This window comes from Palaemon carinicauda, chromosome 14 (genome assembly GCF_036898095.1).
Source record: "Palaemon carinicauda isolate YSFRI2023 chromosome 14, ASM3689809v2, whole genome shotgun sequence".
Taxonomy (NCBI): Eukaryota; Metazoa; Arthropoda; class Malacostraca; order Decapoda; family Palaemonidae; genus Palaemon; species Palaemon carinicauda.
Window position 1 is genome coordinate 46,665,002 of NC_090738.1, and position 25,387 is coordinate 46,690,388.

Genomic DNA, 25,387 nt, shown 5'->3' on the forward strand with positions numbered 1-25,387 from the left:
AAAGGAATTCTGGAAGGAACACTTCAGCATCCTCAACTCTGTTAACATGATTGACCAAGCTTGGCGAGGTGTGACCTATAGGACATTGAACTCTGCCTGGCGTAAGCTGTGGCCATCATGTGTCACAGAGAGGGAGTTTGAAGGTTTCCAACCAGAGGCGGGTCCAAGCACTGCTACCCCTGTAATTTCTGATGACACTGATGTCGTTGAGGAAATTGTTGTCATGGGCAGGAGTTTGGGGCTTGAGGTCGACAAGGATGATATTGATGAGCTTGTAGAAAGCCATTCTACCGAGTTGACTGTGGAGGAATTGTTGCACCTGCAACAACAACAGCAGCAGGATCTGATTGTGGAGCAGGAATCTTCAGAAGAGGATGAGGTAAGGGAGGATGTTCCAAGTTCTCTCATCAATGAAATTTGTTCCAAGTGGGCAGATGTGCAGGCTTTTGCTGAAAAATACCACCCAGAAATTGCAGTAGCAAACCGGGCAGTGCATATGTTTAATGATAGTGTCATGTATCATTTTCGAAGAATACTGCAGAGGAGGAAGAAACAATTAACAATAGACCAGTTTTTCACAAAAGAAAAGAAAGCTGCTACATCAAAGCCTGTTTCTCCTCCAAAGAAGAGACAAAGAAGAGAAGAAACCCCTGAAATAGATCTGCCCACCCTTTCATTGGAGAGAGAAACAACTCCTGAAGGAGAACTACCCCGCCACATCATGGAAGGGGACTCTCCTTCCAAGCAGTAACCTCCCCCTTCCATCCTCTCCACATCCATCCCTGTATGCCATCGAACCGCTGCTCAAAGGTATGTTCACTACAGTACAGAAAATGGTTTAAAATTGTTTTATTTTAGTACAGTAAATGGTTTAAAATTGTTTTATAGGATTTTCTGACCAATTTCATACACATTTAGATAATTATTGTTGTTTAGGTACACGTTTTATTAATATTTTGGGCCTGTTCGAGTGCTTGGGAACGGAATAGAATATATACCATTATTTCTTATGGGGAAAAAAAATTCGGTACTCGAACAAATCGGAGGTCGAACACGGATCTCGAACGGATTATGGTCGAGTACCGAGGTATCACTGTATATTTTTCAACGCTATTACTTTTATAATGAATATTTGTGCTTATTACTCCGTATGATCTGTTTTGGTAGTGTTTGGGGATCGTCAGTTGGTAGCCCTGCTGCTCCGTATCACGTGATCCTCCCCCAGCTCCCCCTCTCGCTAGATTGGTGGCTAGGCTTCTCTCCCCCCTCCCCTAGGGGACCGTTGCCTTCCCTTCCTACAGAGGGGGTAGTTCAGTGTTTATGGACTTTGTCCTCTCCCCGGGTGTCCCGGTGGTTTTGTCTCTGTCTAGACTGGTTGGCCACCGGTCAACAGAGTAGGAATCCCGGTGCACCCTATTTTATAATGTTCACCTATCACACTTTTAATTATGTTATACGAAACCCTCCGGGTTCTGTTGGTGGTTCTTATCTACGGTTCCGCCACCTCTTATTTTATAACAGTTACTATGATTATATATGACAGATCACTACCCCGGAGTTCCTATATGTATTAGTTTATGGATGTACTTTTATATATCCCGGTCCGGGGCTTAACCTCGCTCCGGGAAGTCAGACACCATGTGTGTTAATTCTTTGTTGCATCCTTCTTTATGATCCCGGCTCGACCGGAATGAATAGTTATACTCTAGTCTTAAGTTAGACTTATGTTTAGGCCCGGGTCCTCCGGACCCGCCCCTACTTAAGAGTATTACAGTTAAGCTCTAGTCTTAAGTTAGACTTATGTCTAGTCCCGGGTCCTCCGGACCCGCCCCTACTTAAGAGAATTGCAGTTTCTCATATACTATTCTTTTTATAGATGGTGCATTGTCAGACGACGGCCTGTGCGGCTGTTCTTCACCAGCCTTGTGGCCATACAATGTGTAGGTCTCACGCCCTCTGCGGAGTTCAGCTGGAAGACATCGTAGTCTGGCATCCTGATAATTGTATGGTCTGTTTTGACCTCATTACCACCCTTGGATCTGATTCGGTGAGTCCCGTTGGCTATGTTGTCTTTTCTAATTATTCTTACTTTTATTTGGTATACATACACTATTTCGTAAGATTTCTATGGTCCTTAAAGGACCTCCGGGACTCTTCCTTTCTTTAATTCCCACTATTATTTCAGGCATCCCCGGAGCAGAAGACTGCGGCTCGGGCCACACTGAAAGTGTGGGTTGGGGGATTTGCCCGAAATGTGAAATCAAAGCAGCCTTACGTCCTCTCTGAAGACTACTGTGCAATGATTTACCCTAATGCCAAGTCTTCAGCTGCTGTGGCTAGGGCTGTTGCGGCACCCATCATTGCCGACATTGATGCCTCTATTTCGGGATTCATCGACCAGGATCAAGATCCGTCGGATGCCCCCGGAGATCTGGAAGACAATGTGGCCTCCTTGAACTTGGATGTGGAACCCATGTTGTTAGATGATCCGGATGCAGGTAGGGTGGTAAGTGAGGCAGGTGTTACCGGTGCTGAGATTCCTATCCTCAGCCCCGCTCTTTCTTCTTCATCTGATCTCTCTTCCTTTCATGGTTTTTCTGGGGACCGCGATTCGTCTCACCGATCACACCCGGTTCCCCCCAAAGATAAATCTAAATCCAGAACTTTGCCAAAAGCTCGTAAGCCCCACAAGGCTTCCCATGGTTCTAAACCAAATATAAACCCATCATCTAAGACTTCCGGCTCCTCCTCTAAGTCTCACGACCCGGGAGTACAATCCGCCACTTCGGCTCCTAACCCGGGCCTTTCCGAATCAGCCATGCTTCGCATTGTGTCGGAGATGCAATCTAAGATTGTGTCAGAAATGCAGGCCAAGATGGACACGATGTTTTCCAACATTGGTCAGAGACTTGGGGCATTAGAGCATGGTGCTCCGGAGCGAGTTCAAAGCTCTCTCATCCCGGATGCCTCTAAGCTTCCTCCGTTTACCAAGAATAACCCTTGGCGCATGGCTCTTCATTCCCCATTCTCAGACGGGATGTTAACGTTGGAAGGTCTTGGTACTCGTCCACTAGAGGACTTTGAATTCTTTCCTCCTGGTCTCGCATTCCCGTTTCACGGTTATGCCAGGCTTACCGAGGAAGCTCTGGTTCGGCTGGATAAGGTCCCTAAAGAGACCGTCATTTTCCCAAAGGAACAAGCCCAATCTGTTTGGGCTAGGTTTCTAAACGACATAGGTTGCACCAATACCATGTTGACGCCTCATAAAAGTTCTTTTACGATGTTCCTAATGGACAAGAATACCGTGACTCCATGCGTCACTAAGATTGCAGAGCTTGCTTTTCAATACGCTCTGGAGGAGAAGCCCTTGCCTCCCATCCGAGAGGTAGATCCGATCTCCCTCCTTCTTCCTTCGGATAATGAGTGTTGGGACAATGTCCATACCACCTTTACTTCCGGCAAGCTGACAGCGGACTGTGCGTCAGTAATTTTTAGTGAACGGCTTCCCCGTCTCCCGGAATCCCTTATTAAACAGGAGTATGATTCCCGCCTACGTGTTGGTCGAACCTTGAACTTGGCCACCTCTACGGAGTCGATAGCCTTAACTTATGATACTGAGAGTATCTTTAAGTCTCTCAATAAGGCTACTTTGCAGTCGTTGTACTTTGACTTATATGACTTCGCTCTTGCTAAACGTAGGTGCCGCAAACACGTCCTGGCTGAGGCGACTATTAGGCACGAACCGAATAAACTTATCCGGTCCTCTTGTTGGGGTCCAAATCTTTTCCCTGAGGATCTTGTGGAGGAAGTCTTGACGGAAGCTACGAGAGTTAATCAGAGCCTTAAAGCCCGTTGGGGTTTGACTCCTAAGCGGAAATATGATCCCGCAAGTTACCAAGCCCGTGGTAGGAAGAAGCTCCGCCCGTATACCTCCACTCAGTTCCGGCAACAGCAAAGTAGCTCGTCCGTTTTCCGGCAGCCTCTCCCACCATCTCCTGCTGTTCCTGCACAGCCTTCCACCTCTCAGGCTCCTTCCTCGGACGACTACGTCACCGTTCTGCTCCCTAAGAGCCAGCTTCCCGGTGCCTCCACCACCTCTCCAGCCTTCAACCAATCTTATGAAGCTCAAAGCTCTTCCCAGGGTTATAACAGAGGTAGAGGCTACCACCGTGGTTCATACCAGAACAGAGGTAGGGGTAGATTCTTTCGCAAAGGAAAGAACTTCCGAGGCGGACGTGGAGGCAACTCCTCAAGCCAATACTGAGGTGCAGCGGGTAGGGGGGAGGCTTTATGCCTTCCGCAACAAATGGAGGTTCAGTCCCTGGGCTTTCAGTATCATCTCCAAGGGACTGGGGTGGAGTTGGATTCAAGGACCTCCTCCACCGAACAGATTTCATCAGCATTCCACTCCGGACCTAGTCGAGTTTGTCCAGGACCTGTTACAAAAGAACGCCATACAAGAAACGAAACACCTGAAGTTTCAGGGTCGGCTGTTCAGTGTCCCGAAGAAGGATTCGGACAAGAGAAGAGTGATTCTAGACCTATCCCTTCTCAACTTGTCCATTCAATGCGACAAGTTTCGAATGCTTACCGTCTCGCAGGTGCGGACCTTACTTCCCCGTGGGGCCGTCACCACCTCTATCGATCTTACAGACGCCTATTATCACGTCCCGATAGCGAGACACTTCCGTCCGTATCTAGGCTTCCGCCTAGGAAACAAAAATTACTCCTTCAAGGTGATGCCTTTCGGGCTCAACATCGCCCCAAGGATCTTCACAAAGTTAGCAGAAGTTGCTGTTCAGGAACTCAGAAATCAAGGGATTCAAGTCGTAGCCTATCTGGACGACTGGCTCATTTGGTCAGACACCTCCCAAAATTGCCTAAAAGCCACTCACAAAGTCATCCAATACCTTCAATCTCTAGGCTTTCAGATCAACTTCAAGAAGTCCCGTCTTCTTCCGAAATCAAAGTTCCAATGGCTCGGCCTGCAATGGGATCTTATATCTCACACTCTGTGTCTTCCCAAACCCAAGAGGTTAGAGATTGCAACGAACACCAAACGCTTTCTCAAAGACAAAGTGAGTTCCAGACGACTCCAAGAGAGGATCCTAGGGTCCCTTCAATTCGCTTCAGTGACGGATCTACTTCTGAAAGCAAAGTTGAAAGATATCAATCGTGTCTGGCGTTCGAGGGCGAATCGGAAGCTCCGGGACAGGAAAGTCCGCCTTCCTCCCATTCTCCGGGAAAGACTTCTACCTTGGACAAAGGCCAGCAATCTGTCAAAGTCAGTTCCCCTTCGATTTCCGCCTCCGAAGTTAATCATTCACACGGACGCATCCCTATCAGGTTGGGGAGGCTATTCTCAGCTCAAGAAAGTTCAAGGTCTTTGGTCTCCCTTATTCCGCCAATTTCACATCAATGTGCTGGAGGCCATGGCAGTTCTACTAACCCTGAAACGTCTCTCTCCATCCAAGAGACAACACCTTCGTCTGGTTCTCGACAGCGAAGTGGTGGTCCGCTGCCTCAACAGAGGCGGATCAAAATCAGGGCCTCTGAACCATGTTCTAGTAGCCATATTCTCCCTAGCAGCCTCGAACCGTTGGCATCTTTCAGCTGTCCACCTGGCGGGAGTCCGGAACGTAGTTGCAGACGCCCTGTCCCGGATCTCCCCTCTAGAGTCGGAATGGTCACTCGATCAAAAATCATTCCGGTGGATTCTCTCTCGGGTTCCGGGTCTCCAAGTAGACCTCTTCGCCACGGAGTCCAACCACAAATTGAGAGTATATGTGGCTCCCAATCTAGACCCTCAGGCCTACGCCACAGACGCCATGTCACAGAATTGGGACATCTGGGAAAGGATTTATCTCTTTCCCCCGGTGAATCTTTTACCAAAAGTCCTAGACAAACTGAGATCCTTCAAGGGACGAGTAGCCTTGGTCGCACCCAACTGGCCCAAGAGCAATTGGTACCCTCTCCTGCGAGAGTTGAGACTACATCCTCACCCGATACCCAATCCGGTTCTGTCCCAGATAGTACAAACACGCGTTGTGTACGCTTTCTCAAACATTCGGAGCGCCCTAACTTTATGGACTTCATGAAGTTTGCGGCCATGCATGGTGCCAATATCGATCCTCAAAACACCCTGTTCCTAGAATCAGATAAACGGGATTCCACCATCCGCCAATATGATTCTGCAGTTAAAAAGTTGGCTAAATTTCTGATAGACTCAGACGTACACTGTATGAACTTGAACCTTACAGTCACTTTCTTTAGAACTTTATTAGAATCAGGTCTGGCAGCCAATACTATCACCACTATTAAATCTGCTTTGAAAAAGATCTTCCTAGTGGGTTTTAACATAGACTTAACCGACTCTTTGTTGGCTTTAATTCCGAAAGCCTGTGCCAGACTGAAACCGGTTACCCGTCCTACCCCGGTTACCTGGTTCCTTAATGATGTGCTCAAATTGGCTTCTGATACCATTAACAGTTCTTGTGATTATATTCCCCTTCTCAGGAAAACACTTTTCCTTGTGAGTTTGGCTTCCGGGGCAAGAATTTCTGAACTGGCAGCTTTGTCAAGAGACCCGGGTCATATTGAGTTCCTTCCTTCGGGAGAGGTCCTTCTTTCACCTAACAAACTCTTTTTAGCTAAGAACGAAGACCCTCAGAACAGATGGTCCTCCTGGAAAATTGTTCCCCTCACGCAAGATCCGTCTCTGTGCCCTGTTACTACTCTTAAGTCTTATTTATCCCGGACCTCCTCTAACTCCTCCGGGCCTCTATTCGTTAGAGAACAAGGCGGTACCATTACCATTAAAGGGATCAGGCAACAAATTTTGTATTTTATTAAACAAGCTAACCCTGACTCTTTTCCTCTTGCACATGATGTTAGAGCAGTTGCTACTTCGGTGAACTTTTTTCACCACATGAATTTTACGGATCTTTCTAGGTACACAGGGTAGAAGTCACCGTCAGTGTTCAAGAAACACTATCTTAAACATTTGGAAGCCCTTAAATTTCCTATGGTAGCTGCAGGGAGCGTAGTTACCCCCAGGTAACTCACATGTTAATTCCTTGTCATTTTATCTCTCCCCCTTACCTGCCTCATTTACACCCTATTTGTATTCGTTGGTTTCGCACCGGGTTACTATTCCTATATTTGTTAAATTTTTGACTCCCGAGTATCTGTATATATCATCACTCACGGCATTATTATACCTTACCTTTTTTGTCAATTGTTCTACCAAGTGGATTTATGTTCCTTTTAAGGTACCTTTATAGTTGTTTTTGGCACTCAACTCTGATTAAAGTAACTTGTGTTTCCCTTGTGTTTATGTTTTTCCTTTATTTTTCAAGTTTGGTGACATTTCTCTTGTATATATTCACTGGCCGGCACAGGTTCAAGCCCAGAAAAGGGATTTTGACGTAGGAAAAATCTATTTCTGGGCGAGGGACCTGTGCCGCCCAGTGAACCCTCCCAGCTCCTCTCCCTTGGAGTCCCCAAACTTTGGGTGCTAAGGAGTTGGGTTCTGAGCGGATGCAGAGTTGGTGGTGCCGAGTGAGGTTGAACGGCTCTCCTCTATTGGGGGTCTTTGTCGTGGATGAATCTAAATAGTGCGGGACCTCTGGATTATACGCCCAATTCCATACCGACACCAATAGGTGAGCGAGCTAGTTAACCTAGCACTCCTTTACATTTTTTCTCTGGTATATTTAGCAGTAAATTACCTAAGAATAAGTGCTAATAGGAGCTTATTCACTGGGCGGCACAGGTCCCTCGCCCAGAAATAGATTTTTCCTACGTCAAAATCCCTTTTTTAGTGATGGAAAAAGTGTGTTGCAGCCACTGACAGTTTTTAATCCAACTAACCCTTTACATTTAAAAGAAAATAGAATGGCTCTATATTTGTTACACTGTAGTTAAAAAAATTAAGTTTTGCTGGGTCCCGGCTCATGTGGGCATGCCTGGGAATGAAGAGGGCTGACAAATTAGCAAAGGAGGCAGCAGGCAAATTACTTCCTGGAAGATATCTTTGTCCTAGTAATGACTTTTTGCCTGATGTCAGTCAGTCTTGATAATATTTGGCAATCTTACTGGAATTCTCTTGATTAGAATAAGATAAAGGAAATAACAAATATTGTACCTCCATATAAGTATGAAAATATGTCAAGAAGGTGGCAGACAGTCCTTTGTTGCCTTGGAATTGGCCACAAACATTTGACTTGCAGATTCTTGGAGGGGACATTTTTGTGATGCCCATGGCATTTTCATGTTCATATTGTAAGCTGGCCTTCTTACTCATTTATAAATATTTCGAATTCTAAAACTTTCATTGTTAAGTTATTTATTAATTTCTGTTTTAATTCTATTTTCTTTTATCGTTAAAGTTATTAATTGCTAATTGAACATACTTAAATTGGCATCAATGACCACTGATGTTATGATGTCAGATAATTTCAAATCATTCATTCATTCTATCACTTTTGTATGTAGTTGCTGTAGGCTAATTCTGGAAATGGAGGGGTGGGCTTTTTCTCTCATAACCCACTTCCTATTCCTTTAAAAAGACTACTGCTAGATCATTCATGCCTACATGTTTTTTTAATGAATTGGAGGTCATATTTTGATTTTGATTAGCCCTAATTATAAAACTGTGACTCTTCCACAAGATTCAAGCTCAATTCACGACCACTTAATATTACAAATATCTTCTGTTTTCTTTTGATTTTATCTATAAACAGAAGGCTGCAAGCCTCATTTGCATGATTTACCTTCACTTTGGAGCAAGAAAAAACCTTTCAATACGAATCCACTAATTTACAGAAAGGGTTCATCTCACACCCAAATATTTTTGGAGTATGTCTTAGACACCACAAGTAATTACTTGAAATTTCAATCAAATGTAACAACAGTTTTTGTTTAAATAATAAGTTTGTATTAAGAAAACAACTTCATTTATAAATTATTTTAATGAATTTTTCTTAAAATGGTAATTTCTCCATTTCAGCTTGTTTGTAAATGTTAGTAAACCTGTTCCACGCGATGCCCCAATGATGATTGTGTTCATTGTTGGAGGAATCACTCCTGGAGAAGTGAGGGACATCAGGCAGACCGTAACTGCTGTCAATCCATCCTGTGAGGTTGTCGTTGCGTCTTCTCATTTTTCGTATCCTAAAGACACTATTTTGAGAGCCCTCCAGCCCAATCGATTTTTCAGAGATACACTATAGTCTTATGCTTTGATTTGGAAATAATGAAGACTTTATTTAAATATATATATTTTCTCTTTTAAAAGGTTTTCAAATAAAACTCAGCATATAACTAACACGACTTCTTTTGTATAAATTCTTTTGTTGACTATGATTGTTATTGCAAGTTATTAATATACTGTACTCTGTTGTTTGTTAATAGATAGAAGGTAATATCTTAACCTGTTAATCAGTTGTTGCTGTAATTACTTGAACTGAAAAGGCTTTTAATGTATCCTAGAACATCTAAGAAAACAAAAAATAGTGCTAAAGTAATTTGGTTTCAACTGTAGGATGATCTGCATGGTAGGGCTTGAAAGACCTGACATGGTTATACAGGAATGGGCTTATAGCAATGAAAAAATGGTAATGTGTTGTTTAATTTAAGGAGGGATTTGGAAACTTAGCATTTATTAGATATCTTGTCTGCATATCATATATTGTAGAGCAGTTGAAGCTATAATGTTTAACGTGCAGAGACAATAATATAAAAATGGCATGATTTGTACTCTAGGGTAATTTTAAAACTATTTTAAAAGCATGATTAAGAATCCTCAAATGAACAGCCTGTAAAATAATTTGTGTAAATTGTCGTGTATATATTTTTATGAATTCAGAATCAGACTCGGCAAGAAATTGTAACTTGAAATACTTTTAGTTGAACAGATTTTTGTTAACCAATGGGTGAATTGTTTTACTGGAATTCAAATGATTATTACCCTTTTAAATTGATTCATTTTCCTCTAAAATTCAAATTTTTCCAGCACTACATACAAACCTTGCGCTCTTTACATAGGAGTATCATTTCGGCAATAGCTGAACCTTGCTGTTAAAGATTTGCATGGTGTAATTACCCTCCGCTTGTTTGCGGAAGGGTTTAGCTGGGATAGACCAACCATTCCGCTCACACCAGCACTAGTAAATATCCTTCACTCTTTATTTTGGCTCGATGGAGTACAGACATCTAACTCCCGCGTTAAAACCATATAAAATTTCCCAAATAACTGGCCTAACAATCTAAAAAATTCCTTTCAAAACTTTTCTTTTACAGGTGTGCTTGCCTGTGGGTATCTTAATCATGCGGGTTTGTCCCGGCAATGAAGGGAACCGTTGTGCCACTTTCATGTGAGCAGAGGAGACTGATCCTCATGGTCTCTGCTTTGTGTGTAGGAGTTACTCATGGACGCAGTAGTCTCCATCAGATTTGTCGGGAGTGGTCGCCGTCCCAGTGGATGAGATTTAAAAGGTGATGGAAGAAGAAGGCTGAGAGGGATTCTTCCTCTTTGGGGTCATCCTCGAAAAGGAAAAACCTCGGCATCGAACGCTGTCAGCTCGACCTTGCCATCTTGACTCTGCTTGGTTGACTTACCCTGGGAGTCGAGTCAAGCACGAGTGGCTCCTATGTGAGTCCAGGACAACCCTATGTTCTGGGTGCCTCCATTTCTTCCCCTTGCTAAGCAGCACTACCCACCACCATAGGGGAGTTGTTTTTTGATGATGCTGTGCATTTACTGTGGCCTTCCTTGGGGCTCACGGGTTCCTGTGCAAGTAAAGGTTACAGGAGGTCATACAGTTGGGATTGCAACGGGAGCAGACATCAACCCCAGGGGTTAATTCCCATCTTCCCCATCAAGACTCCGTAGGTCGAGGGCTGAGTCTCATACACACCCGACTGTCTTGACCTTTGGACTTGCTCGCCCCAACATTTGCTCTGTTCCGGCAGGCGGGCGTGAGTAGTTACAGACAAGTACTCCTTGGAGTGACTTGTTGCTGGATCCCTGCGAGGTGAACCCTGGGACTAGCTTTGGTTGTTTCAAGGGCAGTTCATGATGTAGATCTTCTGTCTGGGTTCACTCAGACAGGGGGAAACTGAGTGAGTCCGCCTGTCCCTTCCGAGGGAGAGTCATCCTCCACCTGGTGTTTGGCAGCCTTCCTCTCCAAGGGAAAGCAGCCTCTTTTCAGCAGTTTTCTCATCTGCAAGGACATTTGCTGACGCGCAAAAGGGGTTGATTGTTCTTCCCGCCCGGGGAAGAGACACCCTTCTCTTAAGTGGTCTCCCCCCATGAGGATTCCACCGAAGGGCACAGGATTTGGCCATGCCCTGCTCCAGTTTATTGGAGCACAGCCTTTTGGAGCTGGAAGATGATGGTGGGAGGTGGTTGCTTGTAATTCCTCCCCTTTGCCGTTGTTGTACCCTACATAGCGTTCACCACTATGTAAAGTCGTACTCTCAGGAGCTTGTGCCTTTGGTCTTTACCTCTTGCAAGGTAGAACCTGCTTTGTTTCCTGTGCGCAAGCACTCAGTAGCTGCCTGCCCTTCCTCATCCTTACGGGAAAGAAAGACAGCTCGTCTTTCCCCTTCAGAGGATAAGGCGGGCAGGAGAGTTTCTTTCCATAATGAGTTAGCAAGGGATCGAAGTAACTGGCATCTAGCGGACGAGTCTTGCTCAGTTAGGTGGGCGGGTGAGCGAGCTCATCTGCCTGACAAAGGTGTGCACTTTACCTCTGCTACGTATATTGCTCTCTTGGTCAAGTTTTCCCATCAAGATTTGCACATGCAAGAAGCAACGTCTAGAGCTCAGGAGAGTTCTACGTAACTAGCGCATTATGTGCGCTACACGCAAGTAGACAGGCAAGCAGAGGTAGATTACATATTATCTGTGTGAGCTGAGAAGGGTGTGGGCACCTTATTAGCTCTTGCCTCGCATTCGGTCTACCTTGTGAGAGGAACAACAGGTTCCTTTGCAAGGTATGGTAGCTTTACCTTCACAGAACCATTGCTCGGTCAGACATGCAGATGGCGCCCACTTCCCTAGGAAAGTTGAGCATAGGGAAGAGCACAAGTCGACATCCTCTCGTGCCCTCTCACTTGTTGGCACTCCCCGTAAGCCAAAGAAGAAGGCTTGTGAGGCTCAATCAGGAACAGTCCCATTCTCAAAAGATGCTCCCTGATTCCTGGACCTTGTCCAGTCTGTGAAGCAGGCAAGTCTCCGGATCAACCAATCATCCTCCAACAGTTCCACCCCCGAACATTCCCACTATTCCTTTAGAGGTTTCTAGTCTAAGGGGAATGAGGGCCTTTCTGATCCGAGAGGCAGTAGATCTGCTAAGCAAGTTCTTCCTCGTGCTGCCCTCAAGCCTCTTTTTTTTCCTCGTGTCTGCAAGGTATCAGAAGTATTTGAAAACCAACGTGCCCACTGGCTTAGACCCCATCTGGGAAAGGGTGGGCTGATTCCCATTGTGCCACAGAGGGAACGGAATCAGAGGACAAACACTACCCCAGTGGGGGATACCGTTCATCCATGAACAAGCAGTGGTTCGAGATCCCTCTAGAGCACTTATAGGCTCTCGTCTATAGAGTTGTATCGGCCTAAACTTCCTGCTATGGTGGCAGCGGTTCCTCCTTCCACTCCCTCTGAAGGCGCAGGGCCTAAGGAGATGGAAAGGAAGGAGATTTATTTCTTTCTTGAGAATTTTAACATCCATCTGAGAGAAAGGAAGGACACTAAGACCATCTCCAAGAATTAGCATTCTGTGGGTGAGTGTCAACTTCAAGGGGAACGCCATCCAGTCCCAACGTCTGTCTCCATAAGATTGGAGCACAGAAGCCTGCCTCCGAGAGCTCATTCCTCTACGAGAAGGAACTGGTGATGACCTCAACCCTCCCAAAGGTTATTATGGATGCTAGCTCAGAGGAGGAAGAACCTTTCAAAGGTAGCCCGGAATATTCTGATGGGGCACTGCTGGCGTCCACCAGCCCCAAGATCTCTCCCTTAGAGCAGAAAGACACAGACCATCTCTTTTTGCAAGTCCTTTTCTGCATAAGGAAGGTCAACTCTCTAGGAAAAATAGATCAAGTTCCAACAGAAGGCAAGGACACACTCCTAGACCTCTTCTATGACACAACCAAAACCCACAAGACTAGAGTAGCCTTGCCTTGATCAAGGGGGGCTGAAGGCGGCAAAGAAGAAAGCTTGCGCCCAGGTGGCGGGAGCATCACGGTCCCTCTGGTCAGTTTACTCCCCTGTTACTTCCTCCCCTATACGAATGGCAGAAGACCATCTCCTCTACCATTAGATCTGGTGATTCTGGTTTTGACACAGAACTTTTCTCTGGCCAAACTGGTGACCTTCAGTGTATTTCTCTCCTACGTATAGAGCTCCAGGTTTGTACAGTTAAGAAAAATACACATTATTGCAAATTTGTCATTTAATTTTTGCAATTGTTCTTAGTCATAGATGCTTCATTGCCTATAATTTTGACAAAGAAGCAGTGATAAAAAAAGAATTTACTATGATCATCTTACCTTTTCAGTTATTTAGGAATGCTCTTCAAATGAGGTTCAGTTTACCCCGGCAATCAACCCACCTCCCTTTGTCTCTTAAATTTTGCCCTTCAGGTGATATGATAATGTCAATTTGGAGGAGAGGAATTGTAACTTTAAAAGAATTGTCTGCATCTAAAAAACAACAGTTTGCTTGATTTTGATTATTTTGTTTGATATATAAAACTTGCATCTCAAAAGGAACCACATATATATTGAGGCAAGAAGCAGATTCAATCGACACCTAATGGAAAAAAAGCACTGTACTGGAATTAGTCATATTGTCCTGCTACTTTAGGATGTAGGATCACTGAGCTCAGGCAGTTAAAGAGACATCATCAACTTGATATTGTCTGACCCTGAGGCTGGAAGATCTCTGGCAAAATTGGAAGAGACATCTGGTAAGGATAAAATGGGAGACACCATACCGATGTTGACCTGGTAAAAACATGGAGTTATTCAAGTCTAGAAGAGAAATGGTGGAGTGAAATGAGTGGGTTTCTATAGCTTAAAAGGATTTTAAGTATTTTTTATTGCTTTGACCTTAATCTTCTTGTTCAATTAAAGTTGTAATTGTTCGTTTATTAGATCATCGGAACCTCGCTATTTCAGTCTTTTAGTTTAGTTTTTATGGTATGATAATTTCTGCAGTATTTCAAGTTCTGTGATATTCATATACTAATATAAAAAAAAAGAAAAATATTATTCTTACCTCTTGGATTTTACCCCATTTGATACACTAGTGTTTCACAACCACAGTTCCCCAATTTGTTTGGTCAGTTGATCCACATTAGGCACATTTATGTTCATTGTTTTGGGTTTAATTTAAAGATTTTGGTTATAGAACTTGGCAGTAGGGCATGTTAGGTCCTTCAGTTCCAAAATGCAACTGGGGAAAAACTTGGCATTTACAATATAAAGTAAAAATTACAGGAGGTTAGACAGCAATTAGGAAGAAAGAAAATGGGGACAGAAGTAAAGTAGAAGGATATTATAAAGCAAGTGCAGCCAGGTGATGAAAGAATGCTGCAAAGACACTTTAGTAATGCCTACAATGCACCAAATAAGATGCACTGATGGTATTATCGGCCAATGGGGCTATGTTCATTTCGGTAGTTTTTCTGTATATTCAAAGCGGTGCTTGTATTGAAAAGCTTAGGTATGGAATTGTGTGTTCCAATATTACTAATTTCAAAGGCAAGTTTTCTCCTACAAACTATTTTTTCCTACTTGAGATGCACATTTGTAAGCTTGGTACATTCTTATTTTTTTTCTTTTTATTTTATTTTTTTTTCTTTCAAGAATTGACTTCCATTATTCAAGATACCTGATTTCCATTTAGGATTTTCAAGTCACAATATTTTGTACCAGAAGAAAAGCATCCTTATAATTGCACGTCCCTCACCTTAATGCGATGCTGTGCATCATCCTTCATTCTACTATGCAACTCTAAAAGAATTCATTGTATCAATGTACAGTATTCCTTTTCCCCTATATTAATTTGAGAAAGCTTTTATCATTGTGGTAACCATTCCTTAATATTATTATAGATATTTGTTTGTTTTTTCTGTTCAATTTCAGTTGCCATTTTATTTTTCATATTTTTCCAGTTATTTGTTTCTCGTGGGAATTGGCATATTTTTCATGCTTAGATGTTTGTTGTGAGTACTGTACTGTAGTTGTCCAGTTTTGCTTCATTTTTATATCAAGGGATTCTTTAAGTTTCTGTTTATTGAAGCCGGATAGTTTTGCCAGTAATTAGAAATAATAGTGGAATAATTTTGCAGGAATTTTCATAATTGGCTTTGAATCATTTTTTTCTTTGTACTGTATATTTATAATCCTACAGTCGATGTTTGCTTAAGCTATTTTGCATTTTAGGTAACTTTGGTTTAATGGCAGTGGAATTATGATTACCGGTAATTAATAAAATTAGAGATTTAATGTGCTAGTCCATCTGAGAAGTTCCTTAAAAGCAATTACAAGTATGTGTTGAAAAAATTTGTTTAATCGTATTTTGGACCGACCTGTAGTAGCTCAGTTGCAAACCTCATCTGATAGTTATTTCCAAAATGAGGAGCTCTTTTAAAAACCTCATCTGATGGTTACTTCCAAAATGAGGTGATCTTTTATGTAGACATTCCTACAGTGATTGGTGTTGAACTATTTTTTTTCATTCCATTTTATATTCGTTAGATAAAGCTGAGTACAACTCAAGTCGAATAGATTTCCGTACTCCAAATGTTTTTGTTAACTTGCCTCCTAACCAATACTTCTCTAGTTTTTTTAGCTTTCTTTGATATCCAATGTATCTGATGGATGGTATGAGTTTTGTTGCTCTTGCTTGTGCTGTTCCAAATCTTTCCACAGCCTTTTTTCTAATGATGAATTGAAGAGCATACTCTCAGTGGGGTCCCATTAATGCATTATGCAGTTTGTGGGTAGTAAAGTGACATTTAAAGTATTCTAGTACAGTACAGCATTCAAGTTTTTCCTTTTTAAATATAAAACTTACCCGCTGGTTATATAAGAGCTGAAGTCTCCTGACGCCGTGGCAGAAATTCAAAATCTCGCACTATCGTAGATATGGCAGGTGTACAACCGCGCCCTAGCAGTACCACAGGTGGAACTACACCCAGCCACTCAGTTCTTCTTCTGCCGCCATAGCTGGCTGTTATATTGAAGTTCGCTCTCGCTGTCTTACTCTGTTGGGAAGTTGTTTGGTGATGTACAACGTTTTCTTTGAGTTTGAACTATCGTTAATCATTTTCTCTTTCATTTAATCTTGAAATCCTTTTGTTTGTGGTTATATTTATTAATATTTCCTTTGTTTTTTGGTTGTCGGTCTTTCTCTTAACCATTCAAAATGGCCGACCCCTCCCCTACTATTCGTAAGTGTGTTAGTGAAGGGTGTCGTACTCGACTCCCTAAAGGGTCTGTTGATCCACACGATATTTGTGTTAAATGTAGGGGAAAACCTTGTTCTTTTGATAATAGATGTAATGAATGTTTTTCATTAACGGATGATGAATGGGTAACATACGAGCGTTATGTTAGAACACTTGAGAGGGATAGAGTTAGGCGTAGTTCTTCATGATCTGTTGAGGTAGCCTTACCTAATGTTAATATTCCTAATTCTATTCCTTCCACCGTAGTGGTAGATCAGGAACCATCTATGAAAGACATGTTTACTGCGATTCTGGCTCTCGGTGAAAAAGTTGAGTCATTATTGGCTGATATAAATAAAATTTGTTCTGAATTAAATGTGCTGAAAAATCGTGAAACTGTCGGAACTGTGGAAAGTGTTTCTAATGTGTTCAGTGTTGTGGAGGGCGCGTCTGCACGATCTTGTCGTTCACCTAGCTTAAGACCTCTTTCGAGCTCTCGAACCCATGGGAGAAGTAAAGCCGATTGGCTAAAGGGAACGAGAAGCATCATCAATCGTGCAGACGTTCCCTCGAACGTTCCTGTTGCCGTATCACAGGTCGTTCACCCTCATCGTAGGAAAGGTGAGGTTGGTACGTTATCCCCGTCCTCCGATGAAGGTTCGGGTAGTGAGATGTGGCGGCGAGCGTCTAGACCGCTTAAGAGATCGCATGCGGTTGCTCAGCGTCCGGAATCGCCTGCACGTCCAGGCTGTAGTACGTGGGATTCCCCTGAGCGTTTCCGTTCTCCCGTCACTTGTACTCCTGCGAAGCATCCAGATCACGGTATTCGAGTAGAGAAAATACTTTCCGACTCTGAATTTGTTTCTATGGCCGATGTTACGATTCATGCGCCTCCTCTCCCCTTAGACTGGCTTTCGTCACCCGAAAAGCGTGGTGATGATGATTCTGTTTTACCGTCAAGGAAGGAGTCTAATGTTTTAACTGAAGATCCTAAGTGGTCTATGCTTTTATCTATGAAAAAACAGCTCTCGTCGTTCATGGATTCTTATCAACCGGGTGTTGGCAGTACGATTGGGCGTCAGACGTCAGACCAGTTGTCACACAGGCGGCCGGCGGTCTCTAGTGCTGACGAGTTATCGCACAGGCGGTCTCCCATTCGTAGTGCTCGACGCCAGGTTGATATAGATGAGTCACGTCAGAGAGTTCTTGTTAATCAAATTTCAACTTACATACGTGAGAAAGAACACCGGCGTCGACAATTGGACGCAATGCGTCGCCACGAAGATTCTCTGCAGCCAACTTTTGACGCAGTGAAGCGGCAGCGTCAACAACATTTGGACGCTAGGCGTCCACGAGACGACCATCAGCAGTCATCGTTTGACGGCAGAGATCGTCCGCGTCAACAGCTAGCGGACGCTACGCGTCCTCGCGTCGACTCTCGGCAGTTGACGTCTGATTCCAAACGTCGGTCGGTACAACAGCTAGCAGATTCTAAGCGTTCTCGGGACGACACGCGACAGTTGGCTTTTGACGGCGAGCGTCGACCCATCCAGGTCTCTCATCAGTCAACTTCGAACTCCCCTCTTCAGTTGGATGAAGTTATTGACTCTGACAGGCGGTCTCATTCAGACGTTAATCCTTCAGTTCAGGCTGCAGCAGTTGCTGCACTGGCAGAAGACGAACTTGAAGAGAAGTCTGACGTGGACGAGCCTTTAGAGGGGTTTCTGAGAATGAGGAAGAGAAACATTATCAACAAGCTGTTGACCTTCGGAAATTTATGTTGATTCTTACAGAAGTTTTTCCTGATCATTTTACCCCTGTGGCCCCTCGTTCTCCCCCATCGGAGTTTATCTAAGGTAAAACAACCAAAGTACCGGTTTATACTAAGATGGTCCTTTCACGGTCTTCTAAACGGGCCTTGAAGTTAATGGGTTCCTGGATGGACTCTAAGAGAACTCTTGGCAAATCGCCCTTTGCGTTTCCTCCCGCAAGATTAGCCTCTAAATCTAGTGTGTGGTACGAGACTGGTGAAGTGCTGGGCTTGGGATTTCCCTCCTATGCCCAGGGGGATTTCTCAAGTTTGGTAGATTCGTCTCGTCGTCTAGCCTTAAGGAAAACAAAGGTTTGGTGGTCAATGACGGAGTTCGATCATTTACTTAAGGGTCTGTTCAGGGCCTTCGAAGTACTTAATTACCTAGAATGGTCCTTGGGAGCTTTGAGTAAGAGGGTCTCAGATATGAAGGACACGGACAATAGTGGCCTTGTTCATTTGATGTCCTGCTTGGACAAAGGTGTGAGGGATGGCTCGAATGAGTTAGCTGCCATGTTCACAGCTGGAATCCTCGATATAAGGGCCACGATGTGCTCTTTTCTCTCAGCAGGAGTTTCTCTCTACCAGAAAACGGAGCTACTATTTGCTCCTTTGTCTACCACCTTATTTCCACAAGAGTTGGTGGGGGAAGTTGCCACTGCTCTCACTCAGAAGGCCACGCATGATTTGGTGACCAATACGGCGAGAAAAATTTTGCCTTCAACTTTTGCTTCGCGTAAACCTAAGGAAGTCTCTACTGGTGTTCGACCTTCTCAGCCCTTTCGTGGGAAACCCTCCGGAAGGGGCTCTTTCAAACCAGACGGAAGGAAACCTAGGAGCAGAGGAAACAAAACTGGCCGAGGTAGAGTCTGACTGCCCTATCCTTCAGACAGCAGTGGGTGCCAGGTTGATTCACTTCTGGAAGACCTGGGAGAGGAATGGAGCGGATCTCTGGTCCGTCCAAGTGTTAAAGGAGGGTTACAAGATCCCCTTCCTAGCTATTCTTCCTGTAGTCTCAGATCCAGTGGATCTTTCGCCCAAATACAGAGAGGGTCCGAAGAAGCAAGCCATGCGTCTCCAGATGTTTCTTTTACTAGAAAAGCAAGTAATAGAGGAAGTCCAGGATGTAACATCTCCGGGGTTTTACAACCGCCTTTTCTTAGTCCCCAAGACTTCCGGGGAGTGGAGGCCGGTTCTGGACATAAGTGTTCTGAATGGCTACGTCCAGAATTCGACGTTTACGATGGAAACTCAGAAGACGGTTCTGGCGGCGGTGAGGAAAGACGATTGGATGGTCTCAATAGACCTCCAAGACGCCTATTTCCATATTCCAATTCATCCCAGCTGCAGACGTTATCTGAGATTCATGGATGGAAACAAGGCCTTCCAATTTAGGGCTCTTTGTTTCGGACTATGCACGGCTCCTCTATTATTTACCAAGATCATGCTGAATGTAGCGAGCATGCTGCATTCGAGGGGAATCAGGGTCTCTCTGTACCTGGACGATTGGCTGATAAGAGCCTCCTCAGCCAATTGCTGTTTGAAGGACCTGAAAATAACTCTGGACTTAACCAGGGAACTGGGCCTCCTGGTGAGATCGAAAAAATCGCAACTGACTCCATTCCAGGAGATTCTTTATTTGGGGATGGAGATTCACAGTCGGATTTTTCGGGCTTTTCCGTCGCCTGTAAGAATACTGTACAGTCAGCTCTCCAAAAAGTCCAAACTTTCCTGAAGAAGGAACTCTGTTCCGTAAGAGATTGGATAAGCCTTCTGGGCACTCTTTCCTCACTAGAGAAGTTCGTAACTCTGGGGAGGTTGCATTTGCGTCCCCTTCAGTTTCATCTCAATCGCCATTGGAAAAAAGGGGACAGCCTAGACAGGGATTGCGTTCCCATCACGACCTCCATCAAGTCTCATCTTCAATGGTGGGACAACGAGCACAGACTGAAGGAAGGGTTGTCGTTATATCAGAAGAGCCCAGACCTCGTGTTGTGTTCCGACGCCTCAAACTCGGGGTGGGGAGCTACTTTGGGGAAGGAGGAGCTTTCGGGGGCTTGGACAGTGGAGCAAACAACTCTCCACATCAACCAAAAGGAGCTTTTGGCAATTCATCTGGCCCTCAAAGGCTTCGAGAAGCAGATCAGAGGCAAGGTAGTACAAATCAATGCAGACAGCACTACAGCTCTTGCTTATATTACAAAACAAGGCGGGACCCACTCTTGGACTTTGTACGAGATAGCAAGATCTCTTCTCATTTGGGCAGAGGAAAGGAAAGTGACACTTTTGACTCGATTTATTCAAGGGGTCAACAATGTGAGTGCAGACAGACTCAGCAGGAGGGGTCAAGTTCTCCCCACAGAATGGATTTTACACCGAGACGTCTGTAAAAGTCTGTGGCGTTTATGGGGTCCTCCTCTCGTGGATCTCTTTGCAACCGCAAAGACGAAGAGACTGGAGTGTTACTGCTCTCCGGTACCAGATCCCGAAGCCATTCACATAGACGCTTTTCTGATGAACTGGTCTCACATGGTGGTTTATGCTTTCCCCCCATTCAAGATCCTTTACCAAGTAATACAGAAGTTTGTGTCCCACGAAGAAACCAGGATGACTCTAATAGCCCCGTTCTGGCCGTCAAGAAGCTGGTTTCCAGAGGTACTGGAATGGATGGTAGATTTCCCGAGAAGCCTTCCCTTAAGACCAGATCTTCTCAGACAACCTCACTTGGCCCGAAACCATCTAAACCTCCGAGCTCTACGTCTGACTGCCTTCAGACTATCGAAAAACTCGCTAGAGCTAGAGGATTTTCGAAGAAGGCAGCCAAGGCTATTGCGAGGGCAAGGAGGTCTTCCACCATCAAGGTGTATCAGTCCAAGTGGGAGTTGTTCAGAGAGTGGTGTAGGGCTAACGCGATTTCTTCATCCAGTACATCTCTAACCCAGATAGCGGATTTTTTCATTGACCTTAAGAATAAACATAACTTCTCGTCATCTACAATTAAAGGTTACAGGAGTATGTTGGCTACGGTTTTTAGACACAGGAACTTAGACCTCTCCAATAATAAGGATCTACGGGACTTGCTTAGGTCTTTTGATACCACCAAGAAAATTCAATCAGCTCCCCTTGCCTGGAATTTGGATGTGGTGCTTAAATTTCTCATGAGTGACAGGTTTGAGCCTTTGCACTCTGCTTCTTTTAAGGATTTAACCTTGAAAACTTTGTTTCTGGTTAGCCTAGCCACCGCAAAAAGAGTAAGTGAAGTACACACTTTTAGCAGGAACATTGGTTTTCAGGATGGAAAAGCCATTTGTTCTTTACAACTGAGGTTTTTGGCTAAGAATGAAAATCCTACTCGGCCATGGCCCAAATCCTTCGAGATCCCTAACCTTTATGATGTGGTGGGAGATGAGTTGGAGAGGGTGCTCTGTCCAGTAAGAGCATTACGGCTGTATGTGGACAGAACGAAGAATCTGAGAGGCGACTCAGATGCTTTGTGGTGTGCAGTCCGAAATCCTTCACTGCCCATGTCAAAGAATGCCTTGTCTTTTTTCATAAGACTGTTAATTCGAGAAGCTCACGCTCAGTGTAATGAAGCAGATCAGAGGCTTCTCAAAGTAAAGACACATGAAGTCAGAGCGGTAGCGACTTCGGTAGCTTTTAAAAAGAATTGTTCTCTACAAAGTTTGATGGATACAACCTTTTGGAGGAGTAAGTCAGTTTTCGCATCACATTATTTGAAACATGTTCAAACGCTTTATGAGGACTGTTATACTTTGGGTCCTTTCGTAGCAGCGAATGCAATAGTAGGTGAATGATCTACCACTACGTTCCCTTTTCCTAATACCCCCTTTTCTATCTCTTGGAACTCGTAAGTTATGGTTGTTTGTGGAGGCTGGTCGTCAGCCTTCCGCAATCTTTGGTTTGGTCAGGTGGTCAATTTGTTCCTAGAGTGCGCCCGGAACAAGGGTATTAGTTGAGGTCCTGTCATGTTATAGGTGATTGTACCGTTTGGCAGCTCCTAGAGATCATCAGCCCCGAGTGGATCACTGGATCTCCTAAGGATAGCGGACAAAATGAGGCAGAGTACCATTGCTGTCAACTTCCTGTGTTTTTTGTAATGCTTAAGTGAACTTTCAATATGTAGCTGTCTCTGACCTGCCACCAAGGGGTGTCAATCAGCTCTTATATAACCAGCGGGTAAGTTTTATATTTAAAAATATTTTCATAATAAAATAAATTTTTGAATATACTTACCCGCTGGTTATATAAATTTAACTCCCGCCCTCCTCCCCTCTAGAGACTACCTATGGCATTGCTATGAGGCTTGAAGAACTGAGTGGCTGGGTGTAGTTCCACCTGTGGTACCGCTAGGGCGCGGTTGTACACCTGCCATATCTACGATAGTGCGAGTTTTTGAATTTCTGCCACGGCGTCAGGAGACTTCAGCTCTTATATAACCAGCGGGTAAGTATATTCAAAAATTTATTTTATTATGAAAATATCATTTCAATTCCTATAGATCAATTAGAAGGTCATTAGTCACTAGTAATGTATTGTATTTCACTATCTCAATACTAAGTAGGTTTTACAGATACTGTACTACATTACAGGAGTGATTGATATCTGTTAAAATTAGGTTTTATCCCAAAATATATTGGTAAAAGCTTACGGGAGTTGACTGAGCCCCATAAACCAAACTGCTTACCTATGCATGAAGTGATTTGGAACAAATTTTTTAAAGTTTTCTATCAAGAAGTTATGGGGGATGGAACAGTTTGGAAATACATTTTTTCCTACACAAAATACAGTACAAACCATCCTCCTTTATTTAGAATAGATAACAGTGAAGCCGGATCACTGCAGTTAAATTCATAACAAAGTGTAAACAACCTGTCGGTAGCAGGGAGCAAACTTCCCCCTGGCTCACTAACAACTCTCTTGGAACCCTTTTTTGGCAGAATTTTACTAATTCTTCAAAATTTTTCCTTTCCAGCATTTTTTCTTCATCAAGGATACCACCCATTATGTGGCAATGTCTGGGTGTTCCACCCAAGACCTGCAGTACTTTCATGAATGCCTTTCTTAGGGATACTGGATGCTTATTAGCTGTGTCCTCAATGCCGATGGCATAATTGCTCACTAGTGTCTCCTTGGGAAAAGTACAGGTGGACAAGGAAGAAGAAATCTAAGAGGGATTCTTTGCCTTTGGACTCATGCTCAAAGTTAAAGAAGCATGGGAAACTTCTTCCACCCCTGGCACTTTTCTGTCTGGCTCTCTCCATTGGCTTTCTCCAGGGACTAATCGAGTAAGTAGTGGCCCTTTAACCTTACAACAAGCCCAGGAGAGGATGGTTTATCTGTTTCCCCCAACAAAATAGCAGGACCCCCTTGCTGAGCATCATGCTTTGAAGTCTAGTCCACAGGTTGCTGCGCAACCTCAGTGTGATCCTTCCTCTCCAGAGGAGGATCGTTAACCTACCCTTCACAGAAGGTCTCTTTCTTCCTCAAACGATGAATCGCTACCTAGATGACCTTCTGCTAGGACTAAAGCTACTAGACTTTTGCCATAGTACATTTCTAGACAATGAGCTTCAACAAGCGCTTCCCCTCATCGTCCGTCTTGTCTTAGATCTTCCTCGCCTCACAGTTCTAAACATGCTTCTAGGTGAACTTTGCCGTTGACCTCTCCTGTAAACAAGGCTCCTGCTTTAAGTGCGCATTCCAGCACTTCACCTAATTTCACTCTGCACAGATGAAGAGCTTTACTTTCACAAACTACTAGGCAATCTTCCCCAAGAGCTCTACTTCTCATTATGTGTGTAGTGAGCGTGCATCATCTGGACACACCTTGAGACGCTTTTCATCTCATTGCCAGCCTTTTGATTGTTGGGTTTCCTCTCATCGAGCCTCGCCTGTCAAACATTCTCCAACAAGCTCCTCTCCTGGGAGTGCCTCACCTCTTCCAAGTGCTGTTCTCCTTGCTTCTCTTCAGTACTGTAAAGCAAAGCTCTTCCAAGCACTTGACTTTTCACAGCGTCCAACTGTTTTTTAACCTTCCCTCCTTAGAGGACACGGTCCATTCACCTCTCGATTATCGGCGACGTTCTCCATTGGATCACTACAAGTCAACCCTAGTGGAGAAAAAAAACATTCTGCTGAATCCCACAAACCAACACTTGTAGTAGCCTGTCCTTCAACATGAGACCTGAGAACCCCAAGGAAAGCTACTAGACTCAAAGCGTCGTAGGATGCGGACTTCCCAAGGAAGGAAGGTTTTGCTACCTCACTAGGGGAGAAGGGAAGAGCTTCCTGATCTGAGGGTTGCCTGAGGGTTGAACAGCCCCCGCTCTTACTCGATCAACTGCCTGAGGAGGCCAAACAAGATGAAACAGGGTGGAGGATGCCCACTATCGACACTCATTGCATGGAGAAGCCTGCGTGCAGGAGTGTTTTCTACACAAGGCAAAGCCATTGAGGATCCACATCGATTTTTTGTAGGTATGTGTCGCAAGAGCAGCCCACCACGCCAGGATAAATTGGCATGTTGTGCATCCTCAAGCATGTACATTGCATACCTGCAAAAGAAAGTGAGAAAAGGTAATTATATGAGCAGTTCCAGGAGCATGGAAAGGAATGTCCTCTCTCACCTAAGGCTGAAATCAAAGTGGAGTTGTAGTGAGTGAGTGTGGGGTGGTGCTTTCCTGCTACCTACTGGTACCAGTTGTTGACACACTAAAAGTTTTTATGCCGTGTTCCAGCTTACTCCTTTATCTTTTCATATGTAAAGAACGTGGGTTTATATTCCTGTCGGAACAAATATCAATTACTTCCATAACTTTTGTAAAAAGTCAAAGCTATTTTGGTTTGAAGTAATTGCTTAGGGCCAAGTTATGAGTCATATCTCTGTAATTGGTCTTTGATGGTACCCATCCAATGACAAGGGAATGTCTGTCTTTGAGAACTGCCTTAAGTAGCCACTTTTATTTAAACAATCTACTCAAAGTGTTGTTAGAGATTTGTCCTGTTACAATATATGTAAGATGATATTATTATTATTATTATTATTATTATTATTATTATGATTATGATTATTAGCTAAGCTACAACCCTATTT

General features: G+C 44.0%; 1 protein-coding gene across 3 annotated transcripts in view; it reads left to right on the forward strand.

Moving 5' to 3' along the window:
- Positions 1-9,969, forward strand: part of LOC137653568 (sec1 family domain-containing protein 2-like) — a 261,267-nt gene extending 251,298 nt beyond the window's left edge. For all 3 annotated transcript variants that reach the window (XM_068387077.1, XM_068387076.1, XM_068387078.1), the window contains exon 13: positions 9,011-9,969. In XM_068387077.1, coding sequence (XP_068243178.1) covers positions 9,011-9,233 — 223 coding nt within the window. In that variant the 3' untranslated portion in view covers positions 9,234-9,969. The remainder of the gene's footprint in view (positions 1-9,010) is intronic.
- The last annotated feature ends 15,418 nt before the right edge of the window (positions 9,970-25,387 follow it).